The 25,233-nt window shown below is 46.6% G+C and overlaps 1 protein-coding gene across 1 annotated transcript in view; it reads right to left on the minus strand.

Annotated features, from left to right (window-relative positions):
- Window positions 1-4,782, minus strand: part of RPS6KA5 (ribosomal protein S6 kinase A5) — a 184,948-nt gene extending 180,166 nt beyond the window's left edge. The window contains exon 1 of the mRNA XM_043472779.1: window positions 4,481-4,782. Within this exon, the coding sequence (XP_043328714.1) occupies window positions 4,481-4,556 (76 nt within the window). The 5' untranslated portion in view covers window positions 4,557-4,782. The remainder of the gene's footprint in view (window positions 1-4,480) is intronic.
- Window positions 4,783-25,233: the final 20,451 nt, after the last annotated feature.

Genomic DNA, 25,233 nt, shown 5'->3' on the forward strand with positions numbered 1-25,233 from the left:
CATATGCCACGAGGCAACAAGCCCATTCGCCACAACTCCTGAGCCTGTGCTTTAGAGCCCGCGCTCCTGCCTGCCCCAGAAGCAGAGCTCTGCAACAAGAGAAGGCACTGCAAGAGAAGCCCATGCTCTCCGCAACCAGAGGAAAGACAGAGCAGCCACGAAGATCCAACACAGCCAAATATAAGCAGACACACATTTTTTTAAAAGAGATCCCACTTTATGAAGTTCCATAATATAAAATGTCCCTAGGCAAATACACAGACAAAAAAGCAGAATTAGCAGATGCCCAGGACTGGGGAATGGGTGGTGAGAATGTGGAGTGACCGATAAAAATGGGTAAGAAGTTTCTTTTTAGAGTGATGGAAAGTTCTAAAATTAGATTGTGGTGATGGTTGTATAACTATAAATATACTTTAAAAGATTGAATTGTACACTAAAAACAAATGGACTTCATAGTATGTAAATTGTATCTCAAAAAAAGCTGTTTAACAAAAACAACAACAAAAAAGACCCTGAAGCTTCCACGCTGCTCTTTCCCTTCGATCCCCTGCCCCAGGGGAGCCGGCTGGCACGTCGGCAGGACACTCAGGCAGCCGCGCCGAGAGGGCCACAGAGCACGGACCTGAAGCGTCCTGCCCACAACACACAGGTGAGCTGGCTTGAAAGGGCATCTCCTGCCCCAGACAAGTCTTCAGGTGAACGCGGTCCTGGCCAAAACCTTGACTACAACATCAAGAGAGACCCTGAGTCAACACCACCAGGCTAAGCAACTCCTGAACTCCTGAGCCACGGGAGTCATGGTGCTTTAAGTCACTAAGTTTGGGATCATTTACTGCACAGCAACAGATAACTAATGCCCCTTTCCCGACTCTGTCCTCAGCGTTAGGCTCTCTCTCCCAGTGATGGACATCTAAGGAAATGTGTACCCCCATCCTTCCTCTTGTAAGAGTTTAGTCTCACCCCCATCCATATGTTCACCCGAGTAGCTGTCAAGCTAGCAGAACAGGACGCCATTCCCTCGCCTTAGCTGAACAATCCAAAAGTAGGCAGCTGACCAAAGCCAGGCTAATAAAGTCCTTCCCTAAGATTTGTATACCTGAAGCTGATAAAAAAAAAAGGCAGTGTCTCTCCAGTACCTAGAGCTGTAAGACCTAAAACTTAGGGTCTGTCAACAGCTGTGTTCCTTTCCATGTGGAAATAGGTGAACGGCACTGAAGGAGGCCATTATATAGAGACAAGCAAAGATTCTAGATGGAGACAACAGAGACAACATCAGTCCCCGCTTCCAGTGATGTCTGACGCAACCCTGTCATTTCAGGGGGAAGACCACACGTGTCCTGTAACCCCAGTATATAATGTGAAACTCAGTACATAGAGGTAATGAAATATGGAATAAATGAGATAACCCAATATCCTTCCAATAATAATTCCTATATTTTGCTGCTGTTGTTCGGCAGTTAGATTTGATTATTTAAACCCAAAAGCCCTAAACTTCTTCTTTGCTCTCTTTATACTATGTACAACCTTCTCTTATTGTAGCATGGCAATATATCCTAATGACCGGTTTACACTTCCTCCTCCCCGACCAGCAGAGGGCAAGATATTTTCTCATTTTTTGTGTGTCATTAGTACCATTTAGCCTAGAAAACAGTGTCAAGAAATGTGCATTTAACTCATCTAATCAATCCCTTTCTCTTCATTTTTAGCTTTCATGGTCACTGGCATCCATTAATCAACCACCTGACATCTACAAGACACTGGGACTACAATAAACTTAGATTTTGTCCTGGATTTTCATGCATTCAGTGAATTCACCCAACATTTGAGTACTTACTACATGCCAGGGGCTGAAAATGGATAAAGGACGTGGTAGCACCTCACAGTCCAGCACAGACAAATTGTTACAGCTGTGTGTTAAATGTTGCTGAAGAGACACACACAGACTGCTAAGCAGTGGGGGTCGCGGGGGTTTACACAGGCAAGACACGCCCAGAAAGAGATGCCAGCCGAGCAGCACAGCACGGGGCAAGCTCCAAACAGGACTCTGACTCGGGGGTGACCTGCACTCTCTAAGAGAAGACGCTGCTATTGGCTGACCTCTGGACCGACAGGAACCAACTGCTCCTGAGAGCCTATTATGCGCCAAGCAAACTGCTTAGCACTTTTCCAACAGAGTCTCCTTCAATTTTCATACTCTGTAGGTGAGAGAAGTGAGTCTAAAAGAGTGAAGTGACCTGCCCAAGTCTACACAGCCAGCAACTGGCAGAGCTCAGATTTAGAACAAAGTCTAGAATCTGCCTGCAATGCAGGAGTCCCTGGAGACTTGAGTTTGATCCCTGGGTCAGGAAGATCCCCTGGAGGAGGAAATGGCAACCTACTCTCAGTATTCTTGCGTGGAAAAACCCATGGACAGAGGAGCCTGGTGGGCTACAGTCCATGGGGTCCCAAAGAGTCGGCACGACTGAGTGCACAGATTTTCCCTTCCAACTGCACATCCAGGTATATGCTATGCTACTCGGTCTACACCACTGGAACACTTTCCATGTCTTTCCATGTAACTTGTATTGCCTTTTTGTTCATCCTACAGAAGACAGTACAGTGTTGAGCACAATTGAGGAATCACTAACTGCTGACCTGTTAAGACTCTATGCTTAAAAAAAAAAAAAAGACTCTATGCTTGTCCACATCTTGAGAAGCAAGGGACCACCTCAGATCAAGTTACTGCGACACCTTTCACAGCAGCATATGCTGACAGGGGCCCAGCTGGCTGAAGATGACTGAATCTCTCAAGTTGTATTTTAAGGGTTTTTGACCAGTGTATCCGGTCAGTTGTTTCAATGTTGAGCAATAAATCAAAGTGACTGTTCCATTCCTTTGACAGTTAACAGTACTAATGAATTCAGTATAATCTCACCATCCATCAAAAAAAAATTCTAAAAATGCAAACTTGAAGCTGATGATTCACACAGTTAGTAGAGAAGGGAAAATAAAGCAGTACTCATTGTTTTCTACAAAACTAGCACTGTTTGCAAAACCCAGAAACTGAGCAGTTGGTTGACTACTAATCAAGTAGGTTGCTCCTTGGTCATTCAGCAAAAAGCTGCTTATTGCACCACAGTCAGTGGCTGAGGACACAGGACTTCAAGCAGCTTTTGCAGGACGGCACGAGTCTACATGTGTGAATCAGTGAATCGTTACATAAGAAAAGAAAAAGAAATTCAAAATCTCCACACCAGAAAGCACCTGACACCGAGCCTGGCACAAATCAGACACTAATACAAAAGAAATGTTTATGGAATAAATTATTGAATAGCCCTTTGAAAACATCAGTTGTCTATTAAACTGAGAGAAGAAAAACAAACCAAACAAGCCCACACAAGTTACATTAGGAACTCCAAAAAATTATGGAGTAACTGGTTCAAGATACATAACAAACTCATAATGACCCCCCCAAAAAAAACTGTTTTAAGCTAATGTTAATGTAGAAATAAGTAAGCATGTATTTGACATCCCTCTTAAGTCACCACACTGGAGCTCAATGGAATGCTAACCAGCAATAACAAAAACTTAAAGAACAAGTGACAGATATAACTTTGCAATCTGTTCAAAATTATAACAAGGTGTGCTAGGCATACACCTGAAACCTGCTACATAAGCTTTGTCCCTACACAATAAAAGAATATCCCAAGATGCCAAAGAAGCTGCATCGAAATTCTTAACAAACATTCACAGAAATATTTAATAGTAAATAATGAACAACTTGTTAAAATGTATTATCTGTTCAGAAATGATAAAGGATCTCTAACAGGGGACAGGACTCCACAAATATAAACCCAATCTATATTGGTGAGTCGGAAGAAGCATTTCCCATAAAGAACCACCCGGACCCACAAGGAATAAAGTAACAAGTATAAAGCCTGAGTCGACTGGAAAGACCCCAAAATCAGCGCGTGAGCGCCGTAAGGGGGCTAGTTAGTCGCTTTTACCCGGAGCTTTGAATTTACTGAGCCTCCTCAAAAGACCTCTGAAAGAGATTCAAGGCCAAGTACAGCAGTTCACCGTGATAGCACGTAAAGCCCTCAGCGCCTGCAGCTCCGCGGCTGGACTCCACACGGCCGGGGGACAGCCGCCCCTTCCCCGTGCCCAGGACGCCGGCACCTCGGGGCCCCTCCAGGGATGCGAGAGCGGGGAAGCAGGGCTCCGAGCTAAGCGTCGCTCCCCCCACAGCGAGGAACGCGCGCCTCACAGAAGGGTGAGGGGCAGGTGCGTCCCCGGGCGGGACGGGGCGCGAACACACCTGGGTCTGTCAGTGCGGCGGCCCCAGCCCGGCCCGCCGCTCACTCCCGGAAAACTTCAGGCCAGCCGCCGGGGACCCCCGGGACCCCCGCCCGCCGGGCTCCCCGCGCCCGGGACCCCCGCCCCGCGCACCCCAGCGCCGGGCCCCGCGCCGAGCCCGGCCGGCAGGGGGCGGGCCGCTCACCCGTCCGCAGCTCGTGCTTGACGACGCGGAGCTGCTCTCCGCCGGCGTCCCCGCCGCTGCCACCCTTCTCCTCCATCTTCCGCTCGCCCGAGCCCGCGGGCTGCTCCAGGGCGCCCGGCCCCTCAGCTCCGCCGCGGCCACTGGAGCCGGGGCGCGGCCGCTCGGCAGCCCGGACGCCGGGGCGAGCCGCTTTCCCGCTCCCGCCGCCTTCCTCGGCGGGCGCCGCTAGTACCGCGCAGCCACTCCGCCCCGCTCCCCGCCTCCCCCGGAGCCGCCCCGCCCACAGCCAGCAGGGTCGGCGGCCTTGCGAGTCGCCGTCGCCGATTGGGCGCGGGGCGCGCGCCGCCGCCAGCGCCAGGCCCAGTTGGGCAGCGCTTTCTGACGCGGGGCGAAGCGCCCCGCCCCGCTGCTCGAACTGTTGTTGCTCGGCGGGCGGCAGGCGAGGGAGGAGCACGAGCGATCCGATTGGTGAGGCCGGCTTTTGCTCCGCCCACCCCCGCCGCTGCGCACGCGCGGTCAGAACCTTCCCGTCCCCGACATTCCCAGGACGGCCACGCCCCTTATTCCCCAGCTCCGATCTGTTAGTAAACAGTCTAGTAGTCGGGAGGCTCCCGGGGCCTGTGATTGGCTGTTGCTGAAAGAGGCGGGGAAGGTTGATTGGACGGTTTGGTCCGCCAATCACCACGGACAGAGGAGGAGCCTGGAAGAAAGCGCCTCTCACGCACGTGTTTGCAGGTTTTCGAACCTGAAGGCCCCGAGCATTCCCAGGTGTATGCCCGCTGGACGACGGTGTGTCTCTAAAAGATATTGCTCGTCCTAGTGAGTTCTGAACATAGTTAAGTGGAGTTCCTGCTTGAGTACAGGTAGTTCTTAGACATTTCAGAAATTCACAATCCCAGCTTTCCTTGAGGACTTTTGCAGTGGATAAACATTTTCATTTTGTGCTGGTTCAGATGGTAAAGAATTTGTCTGCAATGCAGGAGACCTGGGTTCATTCCCTGGATCAGGAAGATCCCCCTGGAGAAGGGCATGGCAACCCACTCCAGTATTCTTGCCTGGGGAGTGTCATGGACAGAGGAGCCTGGCGGGCCACAGCCGTGGGGTTGCACAGAGTCCCCATTAGGACTGAGCGACTTACACTTTTTCTTTTCAGGCACCAAAAGACTACAGAAATTAATGAAATAGAATACAAGTCCTGCCCCTTAGCAGCTTTCAGTAGAACATGAGAAACAATCTGTGTGTATACACAGGAAACTCTGAAGCAGGCTTTTAAATAAAACAGTTGTACAAACCTAGAGAATTGCACAGATGCCAATAATTCTTCTCAGAGAGGAGCTGAGGGGCTTTTAGGTCACTGAGGCACTTTAGATAACCGATGTAAAGGATGGATGAAATAGAAGTACCAGGTGCAGGTATTTCGTACAGAGATAGTAACTGTGAGCTAGGCTTGGAAGTAGAGAAGACAAGGGTGGGTTATGATTGCTAATGCTGAGTGAAGATATGATGTTAGGAACATAGCTGAAAAGATAAGCCTTGGAAAGATAATGGAGAATCTTGACTACAATACTAAGCAGTGCAGATTTTGTTTAGGACAGGATGAGGAGCCTCAAAGAGTATTTCTGATGTCAAAGCTCTTCTCTTGGACGTTAGCTATGGTCATAGTAAGAAGATGGCCTGAGGGAGGAGGAGAAATGTGGCACAGTAAGAATACTGTCGCAAGGTTAGAACTTACAGGGATTTCTGGCCGTGGGTGTGAGAATGGGCAAAGGAGGGAATTAAAGATGGACACTTAGATATGATTCACATAGAAGTGAACTTTTAAACCAAGAAGGAATTAGATTAGGAGGTCAGCAAACTTTTTCTATAAAGAGTCAAATAGTAAATAGTTATTTTTAGCCTTTGCAGGCCACAGTCTCTTTCACAGCTATTCACCTCTGCGATTTCAGTGTGAAAGCAGCCATAAACAAGCACACTAATGGATGTGACTGTGTTCCAATAAAACTTTATGGACACTGTAATTAACATAATTTTCACATGATTATGTATTCTTTTAATTCTTTTCAAACATCTAAAAATATAAAAACAGTTCTTGGCTCTTGGGCCATTAAAAAAAAAAACAGATAGGAAATCAGATTTGACCTGCAGGGCATAGTTTGCAGACTCCTGGCTTAGAGTGCCATCGAAAAGAAACCAAGACGCCTCCACAGCTCGTTTGGGAGAGCCTCAGTTCCTGGGCTTACCTACATGGAGCATTCCTCCCACTAAACCAGGACTGTCTACTTACTTGTCTTTCGCTTCCACAAGTAGTATGCTGTTTGGAGCCAGGAAATGACTGTGTGCTATTGTTCATTTGTTCACTCAGCAACTTTCATGCCAGTTATGAACCAAGTTCTGTGATGAATGCTAGAGACACAGGGGGAGCCAAACAGATGCAATCTTTGCTCTTATAGAGCATATAGTCTCAAAATTGAAAGGAGTATTAAATAATCACATAAAGGAATGTAAACTTTCCAACTCTCTCATGCTATAAAAGATAATTATAGAGTGCTACAATAGAGTATATTAGGGGGGGGACCTATTTAGGTTAGAGGAGCTTGGAGGCCTGTATAAGGAAGTATCTTTTAAACTGATTCTTTAAAGATGAGTAGATTTTAACCAGGATGTGGCAGAAACTGGCCTGATGCTCAGCAACCTCGTTTCCTCTTCCTGGACAGACAGGGAAAGTATATTTTTTCCCTTTGCAGTTAGGCTAGGGTCATGTGACTATGATCTGGCCAATGGGATGTGGGCAGATATGATGTGTGCCATTCCAGTGTTGGCCCCATATATAGACATCCATTCTCCTCAGCTACTAAATTGTGGGCATTCCACAATTTAGACCAGCCCTGAACCCCTGGAGAAAAGGCAGTGGCAACCCACTCCAGTACCCTTGCCTGGAAAATCCCATGGACGGAGGAGCCCGGTAGGCTGCAGTCCATGGGAACGCTAGGAGTTGGACACAACTGAGCGACTTCACTTTCACTTTTCACTTTCATGCATTGAAGAAGGAAATGGCAACCCACTCCAGTGTTCTTGTCTGGAGAATCCCAGGGATGGGGGAGCCTGGTGGGCTGCCGTCTATGGGGTTACATAGAGTCGGACACGACTGAAGCGACTTAGCAGCAGCAGCAGCAGAGCCCCTGAGTCTCCACTTGAAGAAGAGCCATCCTGACCTCCATCAGACTGAGCTGTGAGCAATAAGGAAATCTTTTTAGGCATCACCTATTGAGATGTTGGGGTTGTTTGCTACCAAAGCAGAAGCCAGCCTACCCTGACAATTTCACAAGGGAATTGCTGCAGGGAGAGAATTCTAGGAAGATGCAAAGGCAAAGTCCTGAGACTGACAAAGAGCCAGTTGTACTCTAGAGCTTGAGAGAAAGCAAATGGGGCTTACTTAACACAGTAAGCAAGAGATGAGGTGAGGCAGGTAGAAAGAGACTTGATGGTAAAGTTTGTGGCAAGCCTATTGATAATTTGGGAGTTTTTCCTATGTGAAGTCAAAAGGGGGAATGATAGAGTTGGGGAAGTATTTCTACAAGGTATTGTGCAGTTAGTATTTGGAGAATGGGCTGGAGGGAGCAGGGGGGATACAGGGAGACCAGTTAGGAAGTTATCACAGTAGTTGGGGTAAAAGATGATAGCAGGTGCTGTAGGTAGGGAAAAGAAAGGGAAGGTGTACAGATACATATCTTAGACTTCATGACAGATTGATTTCATGGACGAAGATAGAAAGGTTGTCTGAAATGACATCAAAGTTTCTAGCAGGTACAGCTGCATGGATGGGAGAGGAAGGTGGTACTGTGTAATGAGGGGGTGAATTAAAGGAAGGGCACATATCAGAGAAAATATTGAGTTTAATTTTGAAAGCAACCATCCTGAAAATAAAAATTAGTAAAGAAAAGGGAAATACTGATAGACGCTACGACATGTATGAACCCTGAAGACACTGTGCTGTGTGAAATAAGCCAGTCACAAAAGAACAAATACTGTATGATTCCACTTATCTGAGGTACTGAGACAGAAAGTAGACTAGTGGTTACCAGGCTGGGGTGAGAGGAATAGGAAGTTATTGTTGAATGGGTACAGAGCTTCAGTTTTGTAAGATGAAAAGAGTTCTGGAGATGGGTGGTGGGGATGGTTACACAACAATGTGAATGTATTTAATGCAACTGAACTGTACACCTTCATGGTTAATTTTATGTTAGGTGTATTTTACCACAATTTAAAAAATAAAGAATTCTAATTTTAAAAAGTTTAATTTTGAGACATTCAGTGCCTGTAGTACGTTGTTATGTGGCTGTATGAGTCTGGATCTCCGCAGAGAGGTCTAGGGTAGAGGTAGAAATTTAGGAATCACTGGCCTGTAGATGGTATTTGAGGCCAGAGGCGTCAATAAGATTAAGTAGGGAGAGACTGTGAAGGGAAGAGAAGAGGAGCCCAGGACTGAAGTCTAGGAATGTCAACACTGACATTGAAAAGCATGAGTCAGAAGTGCAGAAGGAAAACCCAGAAAGTTTTCTGTCTTGGAAGCCAAGGTGTTTCAAGAAGGAAGGAGTGGTCAGGTGGGTTCCATGCCCTGAGCGATCACACAAGATGAAATCTGGGAAAGATTTCATAAATTTGCCGGCTTGAGTACCACTGGTGACAATTTCCTAAGCAGTTTTGGTAAAGCAAATGGGAGGCGAAGGAGTGGAAACTATGCATGAACATGTTTTTCAAGGAATTTGCTTCTGAAGGGAAATAAAGAAGGAAGACCCTACCTGGGGGTATCCAGGGAGTTTATTCGTTTTTTTAAACTTTTTATTTTTAAATAATTTTTAAATTGCAAGTCACTTGTTGGGAAGATCCACTGGAGAAGGGATTGGCAACCCACTCCAATTATTCTTGGGGGCCTGCAGTGCAGGAGACCTGGGTTTGATCCCTGGGTTTGGAAGATCCCCTGGAAAAGGGAACAGCACTCCAGTATTCTGGCCTGGAGAATTCCATGGAGTGACTTTCACTTTCATTTCTTTGCAAAAAAAAAAAAAATATGTGTATATATATATATATATATATATATATATATATATATATGACAGTTTCCACATACCCTCCACCTAGCTTTCCCTGAGGTTAATACATTACGTACTATAATTCAGTCATCAAAACTGAGAAATTAACATTGGTACCATATTGTTAAATACACTATAGACTCTACAGATTTCACTTTTTTCATAAAAATGGTTTCCATATTTTTTAATGATTGAAAAAGAATTAAAATAAGAAGGGACTGCCATGACATAGGAAGATTATGTGATATTTAAATTTCAGTGTGCCAGAATCCAACCCATTACATTTAGTGGTCCTGGCTCTTCAGTCTTCTCCAATCTGTTCAGTTCAGTTCAGTCGCTCGGTCGTGTCCGACTCTTTTAGCGACCCCATGGACTGCAGCACGCCAGGCCTCCCTGTCCATCACCAACGCACGGAGCTTACTCAGACTCATGTCCATTGAGTCATCCAACCATCTCATTCTCTGTCGTCCCCTTCTCCTCCCGCCTTCAATCTTTCCCAGCATCAGGGTCTTTTCAAATGAGTCAGTTCTTCCCATCAGGTGGCCAAAGTATTGGAGTTTCAGCTTCAGCATCAGTCCTTCCAATGAACATTCAGGACTGATTTCCTTTAGGACGGACTGGTTGGATCTCCTTGGTGTCCAAGGGACTCTCTAGTCTTTTCTTGCCTTTCATGACCGTGACTCTTTTGAAAAGTACTGGTTACATATTTTTGTAGTATGTCCTTCCATTTGGGTTTATCTGATATTTTGTTTATAGTTGAATTGAGGTTGCACATTTTTGGCAAGAATACCACAGAGGTGGACATGCTGTGTCAATTCATCATATCAGGGGTACCCAGGGATCAAACTTGAGTTTCCTGCATTGCTGCCAGATTCTTTACCATCTGAAACACCAAGGAAGACCAATCAGGGGTACAAGAACTTTATATTCTTATTACTTGGGATTTCACCCTTGAACACTTGGTTAAGGGTGATGTTTGCAAGATTTCTCTAAAGTTATTCTTTTCCCATTGTAATTAATAAATATTGGGAGGGTGAGTGAGATACTTTTAGACTATGCAAATATCCAATTTCTCTTTAAACCTCTGCCCACTGATTTTAGCATCTTTTGATAGACGTTGCTTACAGCAGTTATGACTATGATATTCTATAGTTAATTTTCTATTCAGTTGTATTGTAAGATGAAAAGTACTGGAACATGTTTGGATGGTGGTAGGATGGTCATGGAGGAGAGGCTGGAGAACCAATAAAGAAAAACTCTCTGGAAGTGGACGGGGTTTGGAGCCTGAGCTCTCTGAGGTTCTCCTTTGATGGGAGGCGGTGTCACGTCCTTCACTGTGGCAGGCAGAGGGAAGCAGGGCTAGAGGCAGGCCTGGACCAGCTTGTGGACTTGAGGGCGCCTCGGTGCTCTCATCTCAGCGTCCCTGGCGTCTCACATTGGCTGAGGCCCAACAGAGGATTTCTGTGAATGTTTGCTAAGTGAGTGAATGAGAGAAAGCAGGAAACCCGCCTCCAAAGAGTAGGAACACTGTGGCTGATTCGTGTTGATGTTTGGCAGAAAACAGCAAAATTCTATAAAGCAGTTATCTTTCAATTAAAAATAAATAAATTTTTAAAAATAAAAAGTAGGTATAAAAAGGCTAGCTAATTGTGGATATAATCGCAGTAAAGCAGGAAGAGGCTCTATGAGCTGATCCCACCTGTAAACAGCTAAAAACTATACAAATGTGCACACATGTAGCAACAATTTCAGACAGACAATTCAGACAGTCCAGTGCTGTGCTGAGGGGTAGGGGAGATGGGATGAGATGGATTAGGGATTTAAGGGTCGTGGAAACAGTTTGGAACAGTCTCTGTAGAAAACAGATACTGTGGGACCGCTTGGGTGATTGCTGACTAGCCCAGGGGCTCAGGCAGGATTTGGAGATGAGCAGCTGGGCAATGACCTGGTTGAGAAGAGTGACCCTGGGGTCACTCACAAGCTGGTGAGAGGGCAGTGAAGCCAGCCCTGAACTGCTCACCTGGGAGCATGGCGTGGAGTCCAGGAGCCGGAGCAGAGATGAGTGAGACAGCACTTGCCAACCTTGGCTGCACACTGGAGTCAGCTGGGATACTTAAAACATATATATGTATTTCCATCCCTGAAAAGTATGAATTCGTTGGTCTGAAGCAGAGCCTGGACTTTACTATTAGTTTTTTATAAGCTCCCAAGTGATTATAACGTAGAACCAATTTTGCAATGTGCAACTCTAACGTAGAGGATGGTAAGTAAGAACAAGTTGAAGTTTGGAAACAATGGCAAGTTTTCAGAGGTAGTGATGATGCTAGATAGCGTAGGAGGGAAAATTAAAAATCAGTGGTTGAAAATGCCAAATAAAGTGGGTGGGCAGGGTTTAACTGATGAGGCAGTGATGAGAGAGGCTTCACAGGTGGCTCAGTGGGAAGGAATCCTCCACCTGCCAGAGCAGGAGACACAGGAGACTTGGGTTCAGTCCCTGGGTCGGGAAGATGCCCTAGAGGAGGAAATGGCAGCCCACTCCAGTATTCTTGCCTGGAAATATCCCATAGACAGAGGAGCCTGGTGGGCTACAATCCATAGGGTCGCAAAGAGTTGAACACAACTGAGTGACTAAGCATGCACACATACGTGAGCGGATGGTTGGAGTCAGAGGAGGAAGCATGTTGAAGAGGTATGAGAGAGTGGATGTAGCTGGATGTAGCTCTCCCTCCTGCCCTGAGAGATGGACAAATAGGGAAAGCAGGTCTGTCCATGACAGGGCGGGGAAGGACAGGGTATCCAGGAGAAAGTCAAGTTTCTGCCAAGGCTGAGAAGAGTGATAGAGGAATAAGCTTGAAAATAGGATTGTTCCCCCTAGGAATGGCCTTCTACCAGGCTTGCTGGTACTCGGTGCTGGAATGGGTCTCCCCGCTCAGCCCATTGTCTCGTGGGCCTGTGTCCATGGCATCCTGCCGTGTGGCCCTCTTACCCTTAGACAGGGCTCTGGGGAGGACTGAAGCGCAGTGGCAGTGAAGGGCCTGGCTTGTGTCAGCCCTCAAGACCTAGTGAGCCCGTTGTTCACACAGAATAAGCTGCAAGCTCGTCATCTTTGACTTTGTAAGACCTGGGAATCTCCAATCTCACCACCTCACACCCTTTGTGACCCCATGGGCTGTAGCCCGCCAGGCTCCTCTGTCCATGGACGTTTCCAGGCAAGAACACTAGAGTGGGTTGCAATTTCCTTCTCCAGGGAATCTTCCCAACCCAGGGATCAAACCCACATCTCTTGGACCTCCTGCATGGGCCACTGCACCACCTGGGAAGAACCTCTTTACAAAAACAAAAAATGACGTTGTCATCATCCTGATTCTGTTTTGGCTCCGTCAGAACCTCCCTGTGTGATGTGGACTCAGAACATTTAAGGGGCTCTCTGTAGGTGCAGAGGCGGACAGAGTCAGGTGGTGTGACGTGCACACTCTCAGAAGTCAGCAGCCCACCGCTGGAATGGATGTGTTGCCGCTGTTCTCAGCAAGGAGGTTGGGAAGCCACACACACCTGGAGTTCACAGCTAGGAAGGAAATCCTGTGATGGGGGAAGGCGTTTAGACAGTTTCTCGTTCTACTTCCGGGTGTCCCATACTGAACCTACAAAGCTTAGGAACCCTCCAAATGAGGCCACTATGGAGCCCTTGACTGAATCTGAGGATCGGGTCTGAGATCTGACTGTGTGGACCTGTGCCAACCTGTGCACTGCTGGGAGAGGCCGTAGAGACATGCAGGTCACAAACAGATCCAGTTAAAGTTAGCCAAGACATTTCACTCCCTTCCTGCTCACCCACCCCCCCAAAATCCGGAAGCAACGAACAGCAAAGCAAAGCAAAAACACAGAAAAAGCCCCACTTTTAATGAAACGAGGAAACTCTCAAAACCTCAAACCACAAACCGTGAAGTGTGCCTGCCAAACACTGTAAAATTCTGCACTGAAATTGGTGAAGTGTGGAGCACCAACGTACCCTGCCTCCAGCCTTGAGCCGGAAACACATTTTCTTAGATGTTGGTGTCATACTCCCAAGGGACCAAATCATTGATCTTTGAATTGGAGTGGGATTTCCTGAAGGCGAGGGGGATCTTCTGGGGTAACAGGAGGTAAGTTTAGGTGATACATGAGAGTCATTTAATTATATCAAATAGCGTAATGAAAAGTGATTCATTTAGAGCTAGGTTTCATTTGTGATTACATCAAGAAGACAGTCTTGGTTTGGTGCCCAATGGCCTTTAACTTATTTCTCATTTATATTAGTCTCTCTTCCTAACTGAAAAATACAGACCTCAGACAAGTGTATCTAGCTAGAACTTACTGTCTTTGTTGTGTTTTCATTGCCTTACAATAGTTACTTCCTATTTACAGCCAGTGATACTGGCTTTTCATTCATGATAATGATATGTTTCCATTTTAAATAAGTAAGAATTGGGAATTGGTTCAAAGAAGAACGTTTATTGTAACAGAGGTGATATGCAGATGAGGCAAAAATTGAGAAGTGGTACCCAAATGACTGAAATTTAGATTTGAGTAACAAGATCCAATGGACGGAGGAACCTGGTAGGCTATAGTCCATGGGGTCGCAAAGAGTCAGACACAACTGAGCAACTTCACTTTCTTTCTTTTCTTTCAACAAGATCCATGGGCCCCAGAATAAACAGGTAGTGTTCTTATAGAAACAAAAACAGGATGATAGCCTAGAAGGTCAACATTAAGGAGAAACCAGGGTGACATTTGCTTATTTCTATTATATGTGACCTGGCCCTCAAGCCAAAGAAATCTCCTGGAGGCCAGAAGGTGAAGGCGATGGAGAGGAACTTGCTAGATCGTTGCCAAGAGTCTAGACGGGGAGGGCCCTGCTGAGGGGAACCTCTACAGCACCCAAACCTGAGAACCAAAGAGACATTCTTCATGGACAGGAAATGAACAGACTTGGAATCACACCAAAGTAAAGCTACCAAGTGGCTCTGTGGCCTTCTTCCACCTCTTCCCATGCTATTGAGAAGTGTTAGTCACTCGGTTAGGCTTCCCTCATAGCTCAGTTGGTAAATCATCTGCCTGCAATGCAGGAGACCCGGGTTCGATTCCTGGGTCGGGAAGATCCCCTGGAGAAGGAAATGGCAACCCACTCCAGTATTCTTGCCTGGAGAATCCCATGGACAGAGGAGCCTGACAGTCTACAGTCCATGGGATTGCAAGAGTCGGACACGACTTAGAGACTAAACCAGTCACTCGGTCATGTCCAACTCTTTGTGACCCCATGGACTGTAGCCCACCAGGCTACTCCATCCACACAATTTCCCAGGCAAGAATACTGGAATGGGTAACCATTTCCTTCTCTGGGAATCTTCCCAACACAGGGATCAAACCTGCGTCTCCCACATTGCAGGCAGATTCTTTACCGTCCCATGCTATTCTTTAGCAAGTAATTCTCCATCTCATTGGAGAAACTATAGAATTTTTTAGAAGTCCCAAAGAGGAGGTTCTGAGGTACAAATAAGAAATTATATAGCAACAAAAGAGGATAAAACCAAGTGTCAGAACTTAAGACAGAAAAGAGTGGAGAGCTACTTTAGAATCAACCAAAAATAAAATGAACAAGTAAAAGCACAGTAGAACAATATGAAAAAGGACAGAGAAATGTTTTACATTATTCAGAAACTTGATAGTTACAGAAAATAAACAATGGAGACCCAATCTATGACTAATTGGCTTGCCTGGAGAAGCACTCAGAATAAATGGAGCAATAGAAGAAACCTAACTGGAAGGAAGAATTGAATCAGCATGTAGACAGCTCACATTGTGTCACCAAGTGATCAGTGATTGCACATATCAGATAAAAAATCAAAAGCAACACCTATTAAATGACAACAAAGCAAGTCTGCAAAAGTCAAGAGCGTAAAGATGTGACTCATGAATTTTATGTTCTGCCAAGTCGTCCTTTAAGTATAAAGGCTATTGGCAGTCATTCTTGCACATGTAAAACTCAGGGTTTGCACATTCTTGAAAGTTCTTTATACTTAAACCCAGTTAACTGAAAAATGAATCAAAACAAATCAAGAACTGAGGATAGAGAAAAACTGCTCAAGATGAGTTTTGAATGGTTTTAAATGTGGAGTTGTTTCAACAGCTATGGGGTTGAAGGTTAAGAGAAAAATGTAAATTTTCCAAACTCTTACAGTGTAAAAATAACTATATATCTAACAAAAATGTGGATTTGGGGACAAAAGGCAGTAGGAGAACTTATAAGTATGTAAGTTCACTCATCTGTAATGGCAAGGAAATAGTCACTCTAAAAAATGGAATGCATGAACTGCAGACTTTTAAGCAAACATGATTCCAACTTCTTGGTGATTTTTATATTAGTGTTTCTTATCTTTCAAGGGGATACTTCAAGAATGTTTGTGGTACAGAAACTGTACCACAATTTAGCTGAAGTTCAGCAATTCTTTCAATTTTATTTCAGTTTCTTTTTCTAGAAAATTAACTTTCATCATTTTACTTAAAAGTAATTTGCAGAATAAAATCCTGCTGTTGTCTGTTGTTCTTTCTCCTCCATTTCTGAGCACACTGACCCGTTGAGATAATTTATTCCAAATGTTGATGGCTGTTTCTAGGAAGTGAGATTTGGGGCATGTTTTTTTTTAAAAACTTCCTCTTTGTACTTTTGTGTTATTTTTATCAGAGAACACATGACATATAGAAGTAGTAGCCACTCTCTGAGTAGTGAGGTGAAATTGCCCCCTGTCCTCAGGTGTGACTCCTGTGGTTATGGTATGTCACGTGGCAAGAAAGGGTTTCACAGATGCAGTTACGGTTACTAATCAGTTGACTTTAACTTGGGAGAGGGGGCAGGGTGGGCCTAACCTAGTCGTGTGAGCACGGAAGTGCTGGGAGTGTTCTCTGGCTGGTAGCAGAAGAGACAAGATTCAAAGCATGGGAAGGCGTCAGTGCCAATAGATACCCCGATGCTGGCTTCAGGATGGAGACGGGCACCGAAAAGGCCCTGCCTTGAGCCTGCCTCCCAGAGCTGATAGCGGCCCTTGCCAACCACGACCAAGAAAAGCAGGCCCTCAGCCCTAGGACTGCAAGGACCTGAGCTCTGCCCATGGCGTGAATGAACTCCGAAGGAGGTGTTTTGCTGGAGCCCCCGAGCAGAAGCCCAGCTTGGCCTGCACCTTGATTTCAGCCTTGTGAGACCCTAAGCCATGTGACCTGGCAAGTGCTGACCTGCAGAACCATGAGAGAATAACTGCTGCTGCTTTGTGTTCATCTGTTACACAGTAATAAAGAAACTAGTGTGCACTGCCTTATGTAAAACATCGCTCATGGGAGCCTACAGGGCTCTCAGCCTGGCACTCAGCGGTGACCTGGATGGGTGGAATTGGGGGTGGGGGGTGGAAGGGAGGTCCAAGAGGAAGGGGATACACGTGTATATACTTAACAGCTGGTTCAGTTCACTGTACAGCCGAAACAGCACGACATTGTAAAGCCACTGTGCGTGTGTATGTGTGCATGCTCAGTCCAATCTGACTCTTTGTGACCACATGGACTGCAGCCCGCCAGGCTCCCCTGTCCATGGAATTTTCCACACAAGAATACTGGAGCGGGTTGCCGTTTCCTCCTCCAGGGGATCTTCCCAATGCAGGGATCGAACCTGCATGTCCTGCACTGGCAGAGGGATTCCTTACCACTGAGCCACCTGGGGAACCCAAAGCAGCTATACTTCCTATTAAAAAAGGAAAGCAAAGCAAATAAAGGTAGTGCACGTTTTCCTCCATGCCAGACGTCCAGAGTCGGAGTCCCCATCCTCAGCCCCACCCGTCCCCATGCCATCCTCACTCTGTTGCACGGCCTTCCTTTCCTTCTGCCGAGCTCAGAAGATCTCTGGAAGCCCCACGTGAGCTGTGAAAAATGGACCGTTTGGTGTGATGGCTGGAAGACTCCAGTTTGGGATTAGCTGTTTGTGGCGGCATTGGATCAGATTAGGCCTTTTGCACCAGTTGACTTGTAAAACAACAAACAAAAATTTGGTTTTACGTGGATAAATAGACAAGTCTGAGTCAGGAAGCTGGAGGTGAGAGGGAGGGGTTGGGAACACGCAGCATGGTGAGTGGGAAAGCAACGTGGAGGGAGGCCGGGTAGACAAGAACAAGAAAATACCTTGCCCCACCCAATCTCTTTCTCCCAGTTCCATCCCTTGGAAACAACCATCTTAGCTCTTTTAGATATTTCTTCTGGAGTTATCTCTATATCTGTAAATGATATGCTTGTGTCACTATGATTGGTTTCATATATTATTTTTTTCCTTACGATAAATAGAGATTTAGGTAATTTTCAGCAGGATCCCCCTTCTCTTTATACAGTTGTGTGACTCCTTTGTTTTTTTATAGGTTACCTGTGTTAGTGTTAGGCCTTTATTTCCTGTTCCACTGGGGACAGGAAATACCAGTGGGGCACGCCTGGTGGCTCAGATGATAAAGCGTCTGCCTACAATGCGGGAGACCTGGGTTCGATCCCTGGGTCGGGAAGATTCCCTAGAGAAGACAACTCTTTCCTGGAAAATCCCATGGACTGAAGAGCCTGGTAGGCTACAGTTCATGGGGTCTCAAAGAGTCGGACACGACTGAGCGACCTCACGTCACTTCACTTCACTTCCCGGTCCATTAACAAGGGTTAACAGTTAACAAGACTGTTAACAGTCTCCTGACTACTCACTTTCCAAGAAGACGGTTGCAGCATCTCTACACTTTGCTTCTACATTTGCCTCCCAACTTTCTACCATTTGCAATTTTAAGGATAAGAACACATACGTTCTACTCTTAATTATAACTAACTCTCCCACAAACTGATCCTAAAAAATTAAAATCACTTAATAGCATTTACATTGTGACTCAGTACATATTGTTCTCTGAAGAAGCAAAATGTTTATGAAGCTCGCTCTTGCTTTTAAGATGCAGTTTTTTCCCTTGATTTTTCTATTTGCCTCTCTTTTATCTCGTTACATTTGTCTTTACCATGGCTCATTTTCCCCCAGTGATTTCATCCAAGCAGGTATCCTGTTGAGCTTTTAAGCCCTCCCCTCTGAGGCCGGATCTCCTCCTGCAGCAGACAGCATGGCTGATGGGATGGGATTTTCCTCCATGGTTGCCTCCATGGTTTTCCAGGCTTTCCAAGATCCACATTCCCCCTTTTCTTAGATGATACCTTTCTTTTCCTGCAGCACATTTTCCTGTAACTTCCTAAGAAATGGTGTACGAGGGGTCAATTTTCTGGGCCCTGTTTGTCCCAAAAGATCGTTATTCTACACTCACACTTGGATGCCAGTTTGGCTGAGGACAACACTGTAGGTTGAAAATCATTTTCTTCCAAGTTACTGAAGGCATCACACTCTTGCCTCTTTTTCCTTTTTGCCCTCAGCTGTGTGGCTTATGGAACCCTAGTTCCCCAACCAGGGACTGAACCCAGACCCTCGATGTGGAAGCGTGGAGTCACACCCCTGGACCAGCAGGGATCCCCCACGCTCTCACCTTCTAACCGTCAGTGCCGCTGATGAGAAGTCTAGTTTATTTCCATTATTATTTTCACTCCTCTATCAATGACCTTTTTTTAAAATTGCAAGTTTTTTTAATTGCTCTCTTTATCTTTGGTATTTAAAATCAGATTATGTGACTGGGTGGGTCTTTTTTTCAAACTCTGCATTTACCCCTCAATGGACGCAAGGTCTGGAGCTGTGTGACCTTCAATGCTGCAAAACTCTCATGGCATTTCTCTGATACTGTCCTCTTCCTTTGTACTCTTTGCTCTCTCTTTCTATGTCTACTATTAATTGGATGCTAGAACCTCTCTATTTTCTACACCTTATTTTCTACTTTTTAAAAATTTCTTTGCTTTTTGGTTCTACTTTCAGACAGAGTGCTGTAATTTTTTTATCTTCCAAATTTTTTGTTGATCCTTTTATAACTCTGTCTTGTTTTTAACTTAGAAGAGCTTATCTTGTGTCCTTTGTCAGAGCATCCTATTCTTCTTTTATGGACAAAATCGCTTCTTGAGTCTTTCTGAATATATTAATTGGACCATTTTCATTTAGTTTGCTTTTACTTTGGGTTCTCTTCCTCAAAATAACTATTTCCTCCAGGCCTGGGGTTTTTTCCCCTGTTTACTTTAGTCTCTCTCTTTTATTGTAAGTCTTCTCTTGAAATGCCCAGAGACTCTTCATTGTCCATCTTTAATTAAAATTAGAAATGAAGCCCAGGAACATGACCAGGAGTTCTGTGTGTTCGGGCTGGCTGACTGGAGGGAAGGCTCAGTGCCCGGGAGTCCTGAGTGCTAGGTTGTGCTGACTCCCCACTCTGTAGACACTCTTTCTGTTAATGTCTGTCACGTACTGACTTACGGCAGCGCTGGTCTCTGTTGCTGTGTGTGGACCTTCTCCAGTTGCCGCGAGCGCGGGCTGAGCACTGGCTCCGGAGCGTAGACTCGGTGGCTGTGCTGCAGTTTGTTGCCCTCAGGCCTGCGGGATCTTCCCGGACCGGGGATCGAACCTGTGTCTCCTGCGTGAGCAGGCAGATTCCCAACCACTGAACCACCAGGGAGGTCCTTGTTTTTTGAGAGTGGAGTCTGACTCCTTTCCTGGGTGCTAGAGACCTCGCCTGAGGGATGGGGTGAGATGGGCAAGACCTGGTGTTCCACATGCAGGCTCAGTTAACCGCCCTGTTCTCACACCCTCTGGCGCTGTGGGGTCGCCTCCGAGCTTCTCTGAGATTCAGCCTCCCTACCCGCGCCCCCTGTGTGCACTCCAGACGGCGGGCCGAGCCTCCTGTGGTTCTGTGGTTTGTTGCATACATCTAGACCCTGACTTTTTCTTCCCTGGTGTCACAGAGCCAATGAATGCAGAGCCTGGACTCAAACCCTCTCTTGAATCCCAAAGCTGAGGTCCCTGCCCTCACGACAGCATCCTAGCAACTGCGTGGTTAGGGTCTGATCGGGAGGGAAGAGAGGAGCTTCCCTGGTGGTCCAGTGGCTAAGACTCCAAGCTCCCCACGTGGGGGACCAGGTTCCATCCCTGGTCAGGGAACTAGATCCCACAGGCCGCAACCAAGGTCCTGTGCAGCTAGATAAATATTTAAAGGGAAGAAAGAGGATGAGAAACCTGGGCCTGTTTTTCAACAGACATGATAGATTTGTTCGCTTTTAAGTGCTTATGGTATCTGAGGATCATATTCGTTTCTTCAAAGGTTCCCAACACAAATGCTTAACATAAGCTAGAGAGATAAAGTTGGGGTGGGGGGGACCGGAGGGAGGACCCACACCTCGTTCAAGGTGACGGTCACTCCTCAGCCGCGGCCAGTTGCTGCCACACAAGCATGCTCGCCAGCCTCAGCTTCACCTTCCAATTTTCCAAGAAACATCAAAATTCAGATTATTGAGTAATATGTATTATTGGGTAATGAGGTAAAATGTCGGCAAATAACTCAGCTGTGACTGTAGACCAACTGCAGTGGCTGACATTGCCCTTGGAGAGAAAACATGAAACAACGTCGTGGAAGGAGCAGAAAGCAAAACCCAGCACAGGACCCCAGCAGTCACAGAGGCCTGCTTCAGACCACGCCGGGCGGTGGGCCTTCTCTGAGCTCCGGGGGCTCCGGGAGGCTGGCCCAGGCGCAGTTTCCACTCCTCTTAACGCTCACAGCCCCACGGCCTCTCTTTGGTCCCAAGCCAGCTAGTTTCTCTCCTTTTCTTCTCTCCAGTCATTTTGCTCAAAGGAATCTTCCTCCTTTTGGATGACAGAGCCCACGGCACAGGAAGAAGATTCCTGAGCACTCAACATGGGCATTGGTGAGGGCGGGGAGGGAGGCTGAGATCCCAGACCCCAAGGACTAGTGACAAGGGGCAGACTTAGCCAGAGGCCTCCCTGGAGCCTGGGACGTGGCCCAGAAACCATTTAACATCCTTGAGCCTGAGCTTCTGCCTCTGTAAAACTGAAATAATAAAAATAGTTGTTTGTACTTCATAGTATTGTTCCAAGAACCAAGTGAAGTAATGTGCAAGGGGGTGACATTGTGATTGCAAATAAACTATCTCCTCTGGAGAAATTAAGGATGCATTTGAATGGTACAAGGTGGGGACCAGAAATAAGCCTTAGAAATATCCCAAGGTTACTCTGTGATGAAATTGCCTGCCAGTCATTTTGGGGTTGATGTCATTCCGTCTGATGCAATGGATTGAAGTTTATTTTGTTTCATTAAACATATTTAAATAACAAGACACCTAAAATATCAAGGAATATTAAGAAAGGAAGTGAGCCTGGGTATGTGATGACTCCTCTATCCTGACTCCGTCATCCTCCCAGGATGACCTGAGGAATCAATTCCAGAAGACATGGCTCCTCCTTAGTTTTCAGGCACTCCATTTAGATGCTGGTCAGAAAAATTCCCTTTAGGCCATACAATGTTTTGGGAAACTGATGGAGGGCTGTGGCATCGAGGTCACACCAAGTTCTAATCCAACTCAGCTGTCAGAAGCGCAGGAACCTCTCAGCTTCCTTCGGTTGAGGATTATGGCCTCCTACCCAGGCAGGGTCACCTTTGTCACTGTTTCCTGATTCCTGTGTACATTTCATATTGAATGGTTCAGAGATTCCCGTGCAAATATGATAGATGCAATTTTTATAAGAGCAAATCCTTTGAAAATGACGTATTTGCTTAACAATAGACTAGTTAAATAAATCGTATTTTTATGATGTGGGATTGTGCAGCTATTATGACTGTATTTGCATAGTGATTCACGCCGGGGAATGGTAACAGCAAGATGTGGTAGTACTAAACTGGACTAAGGGTGTACCCCCTTCTCCCAGGACAAGCCAGGTGAAACCAGACGGGAGCATGACTTTGAGTCCCGCGGCCCAGCTGTGCGGGGCTGGCAAACAGCCGCAACCTGTGGGCAGGCGAGCCCTGCGCTATTCACAGCGGCCGACACGGCTGCCGCCTTCGAGGGGAAGTGGATGCCACAGACACTGCCTGACCCTCACACACCTGCACTTGGGAAAATCCCAGAAGCCACTGGTGTATATTTTCTGAGAAGGCTACATGTGGGGATATTGCCCCCGTTCGTGATTGCCGTCTCGAGTGAGAAGAACCAGGTCAACGTGGAAGGAAATCCAGGAGGAACTCAGCTCTGTGTGTCAGTGGAAGCCGAGTTCTATGAGCTGAACATGTTCTTCAGTGCAAAAGAAAGTTGAGTTGAGTCATTGGTTTTATTCTTGACCCTGGGACTTGTCATGGGGCCGGGGGAGGGGGGACGGTCTCACCCAAATCAAAGTTAATGGGCTGTATCGTCTCATCAGAGGACTGTTTTCAGGGCCAGCTAAAGAGCCTTTGGGAGTGCAGATCCCAGGAGAAGCAGCAGCCCAGCCAGGCACAAAGAGATTTCCCTGACAAGAACATCAAGGTCATCTGAGAAGCTGAGCAGTTCTGACATTGGTCTGGCTGGAGCCTTGAGGCGTTTTCTGGCTCAGCCCCCAGTGATGTCCTCCTTGAACCCTACAGGGTGGAGGCTGACGCGAGAGGATTCGTTTTACCAGAAACACTTTCCCGTTTGGGGCCAGAAGCGGACGGCTTTGGCACTCCTCTAATGGTGAACTGTGGACGGGGCAAGGCGACTTCCCTCCCAAGTCATCCAGACGACTGACCAAACCGCTCTGGCCACAGGTGGGATCCAGACCCAGGGCATCAGCAAGAGGCCATGGTGCCTGGCTAGACGATGGGGGTGCCCAGCATGACCCCAGAAGCCGCTGAGGGACGTTTTGATAGGAAATACGTTGGTCCCCTGATGCAAAGAGCCAACTCACTGGAAAAGACCCTGATGCTGGGAAAGATTGAGGGCGGGAGGAGAAGGGGACGACAGAGGATGACATGGTTGGATGGCATCACCAACTCTATGGACGTGAGTTTGAGTAAGCTCTGGGAGATAGTGATGGACAGGGGAGCCTAGCATGCTGCAGTCCATGGGGTCGCAAAGAGTCGGACACGACTGAGCGACTGAACAGCAGCAACAGCAAGGGCCCTGTTTGAGAAGGTGCGACGAACCCTAGGGAAACTGGGGACTCCGTCTCTGCCCATAGCACGTTGAGACTTGAAAGCCAGTTTACAGCCAGCTGGGGAAATAGAGGCAGAGAGATTAAATCAGTTGCCCAAAAGCATACAACCGTAAAGTGAAGGAATCCACATTTGAACCCAGATCTTCTTGATTCCTGCTTGTTCTACTTTTCATAAGACCTTTCAGGAGAAACCAGAAAATGTCCAAGGAATACTGGTAATCCAGTCGGAAGAAAATAAACGTGACTGCTGTGCTGTGCTTGGTCGCTGGGTCGTGTCCGACTCTTTGCGACCCATGGACTGCAGCACGCCAGGCCTCCCTGTCCATCCCCAACTCCCAGAGTCCACCCAAAGTCACGTCCATTGAGTCGATGATGCCACCCAACCATTTCATCCTCTGTCGTCCCCTTCTCTCCCTGCCTTCAGTATTTCCCAGCATCAGAGTCTTTTCCAATGAGTCAGTTCTTCCGGTGCCAAAGTACTGGAGCTTCAGCATCAGTCCTTCCAAGGTTGATTTCCTTTAATATGGATTGGTTTGATCTCCTTGCTGTCCAAGGCAGTCTCAAGAGTCTTCTCCAGCACACAGTTTGAAAGCATCAATTCTTCAGCAGTCAGCCTTTTTAGGTTTAGAACCTGATGGAGGCGAAACCAGGCAATTGTTCAAACCTACTGGGAGGGGTAGGAGGTCTGACACTTGGGTTAACACTGAAAGATGAGGAGGCAAGGGATGGAGGAGGCATTCCAGGGAAAGGCAACATTGAGGCAAAAACAAAGAGAGACAACAAGGCAGCCTGAGGCTTTTGCAAATGCCCGGAGCCAAGGCTGCAGGCAGGGAGGAAGTCACGTGCTAGGTGAGGGACCAGGGCAACCCCCCCAGGAGCTGGGAAATCATGGATGGCAGAGTAAAATAAATTTCTTTTTCATAACATCCTGCCAAACGGAGCCTGTTTCTAGTGTCTTTCTGGTTACAGTAAACATTGGCAAGCCTTGAAACAGTAAGCTATTTTGTTTTAATTAATTTTAAAGGTAATATCAATGTCAATAAAAGCTACTTTGAAGGATATGCTAATGAGCAATTAAATTCAGTTCCCCTTGAAAACTGAATTTAATAACGTTGACCTACATTTACTTTCAAGGGACTTGGTTGTCTGCTTTTATCCTGAACATGAAAACAAGTGTTTTAGAACCTAATTTTTTATGGCGAGGCCGCAGTAGGGAGAATGAAACAGCTTGCCCTGTCTCCCACCTCCCACCCAGCCCTCCCCGGCCAGCCCCGTGGGTCTCTTCCTCTGAGTCCTTTTCTCTGACAATCCTTTTCATCCATTCATTCCCTGAACTGGTCAGTCTGCCTTTCTGCCACAAACAGACGCCTCTTTTTGAAAACACTAGACTGACCTCGACAGCTAGGATTTGTGTAGCAGTTGTTAGGAAAGGAGGTCGCCTACACCCTGGAGGGTGTGACAGCCCCAAATAAGCAAGAACTGGGCCACGCTGAAGTTCTGGGGTTTTCGACATTTGGGGGTTTTGGTGT

The sequence above is a fragment of the Cervus canadensis genome, chromosome 6, assembly GCF_019320065.1.
Source record: "Cervus canadensis isolate Bull #8, Minnesota chromosome 6, ASM1932006v1, whole genome shotgun sequence".
Taxonomy (NCBI): Eukaryota; Metazoa; Chordata; class Mammalia; order Artiodactyla; family Cervidae; genus Cervus; species Cervus canadensis.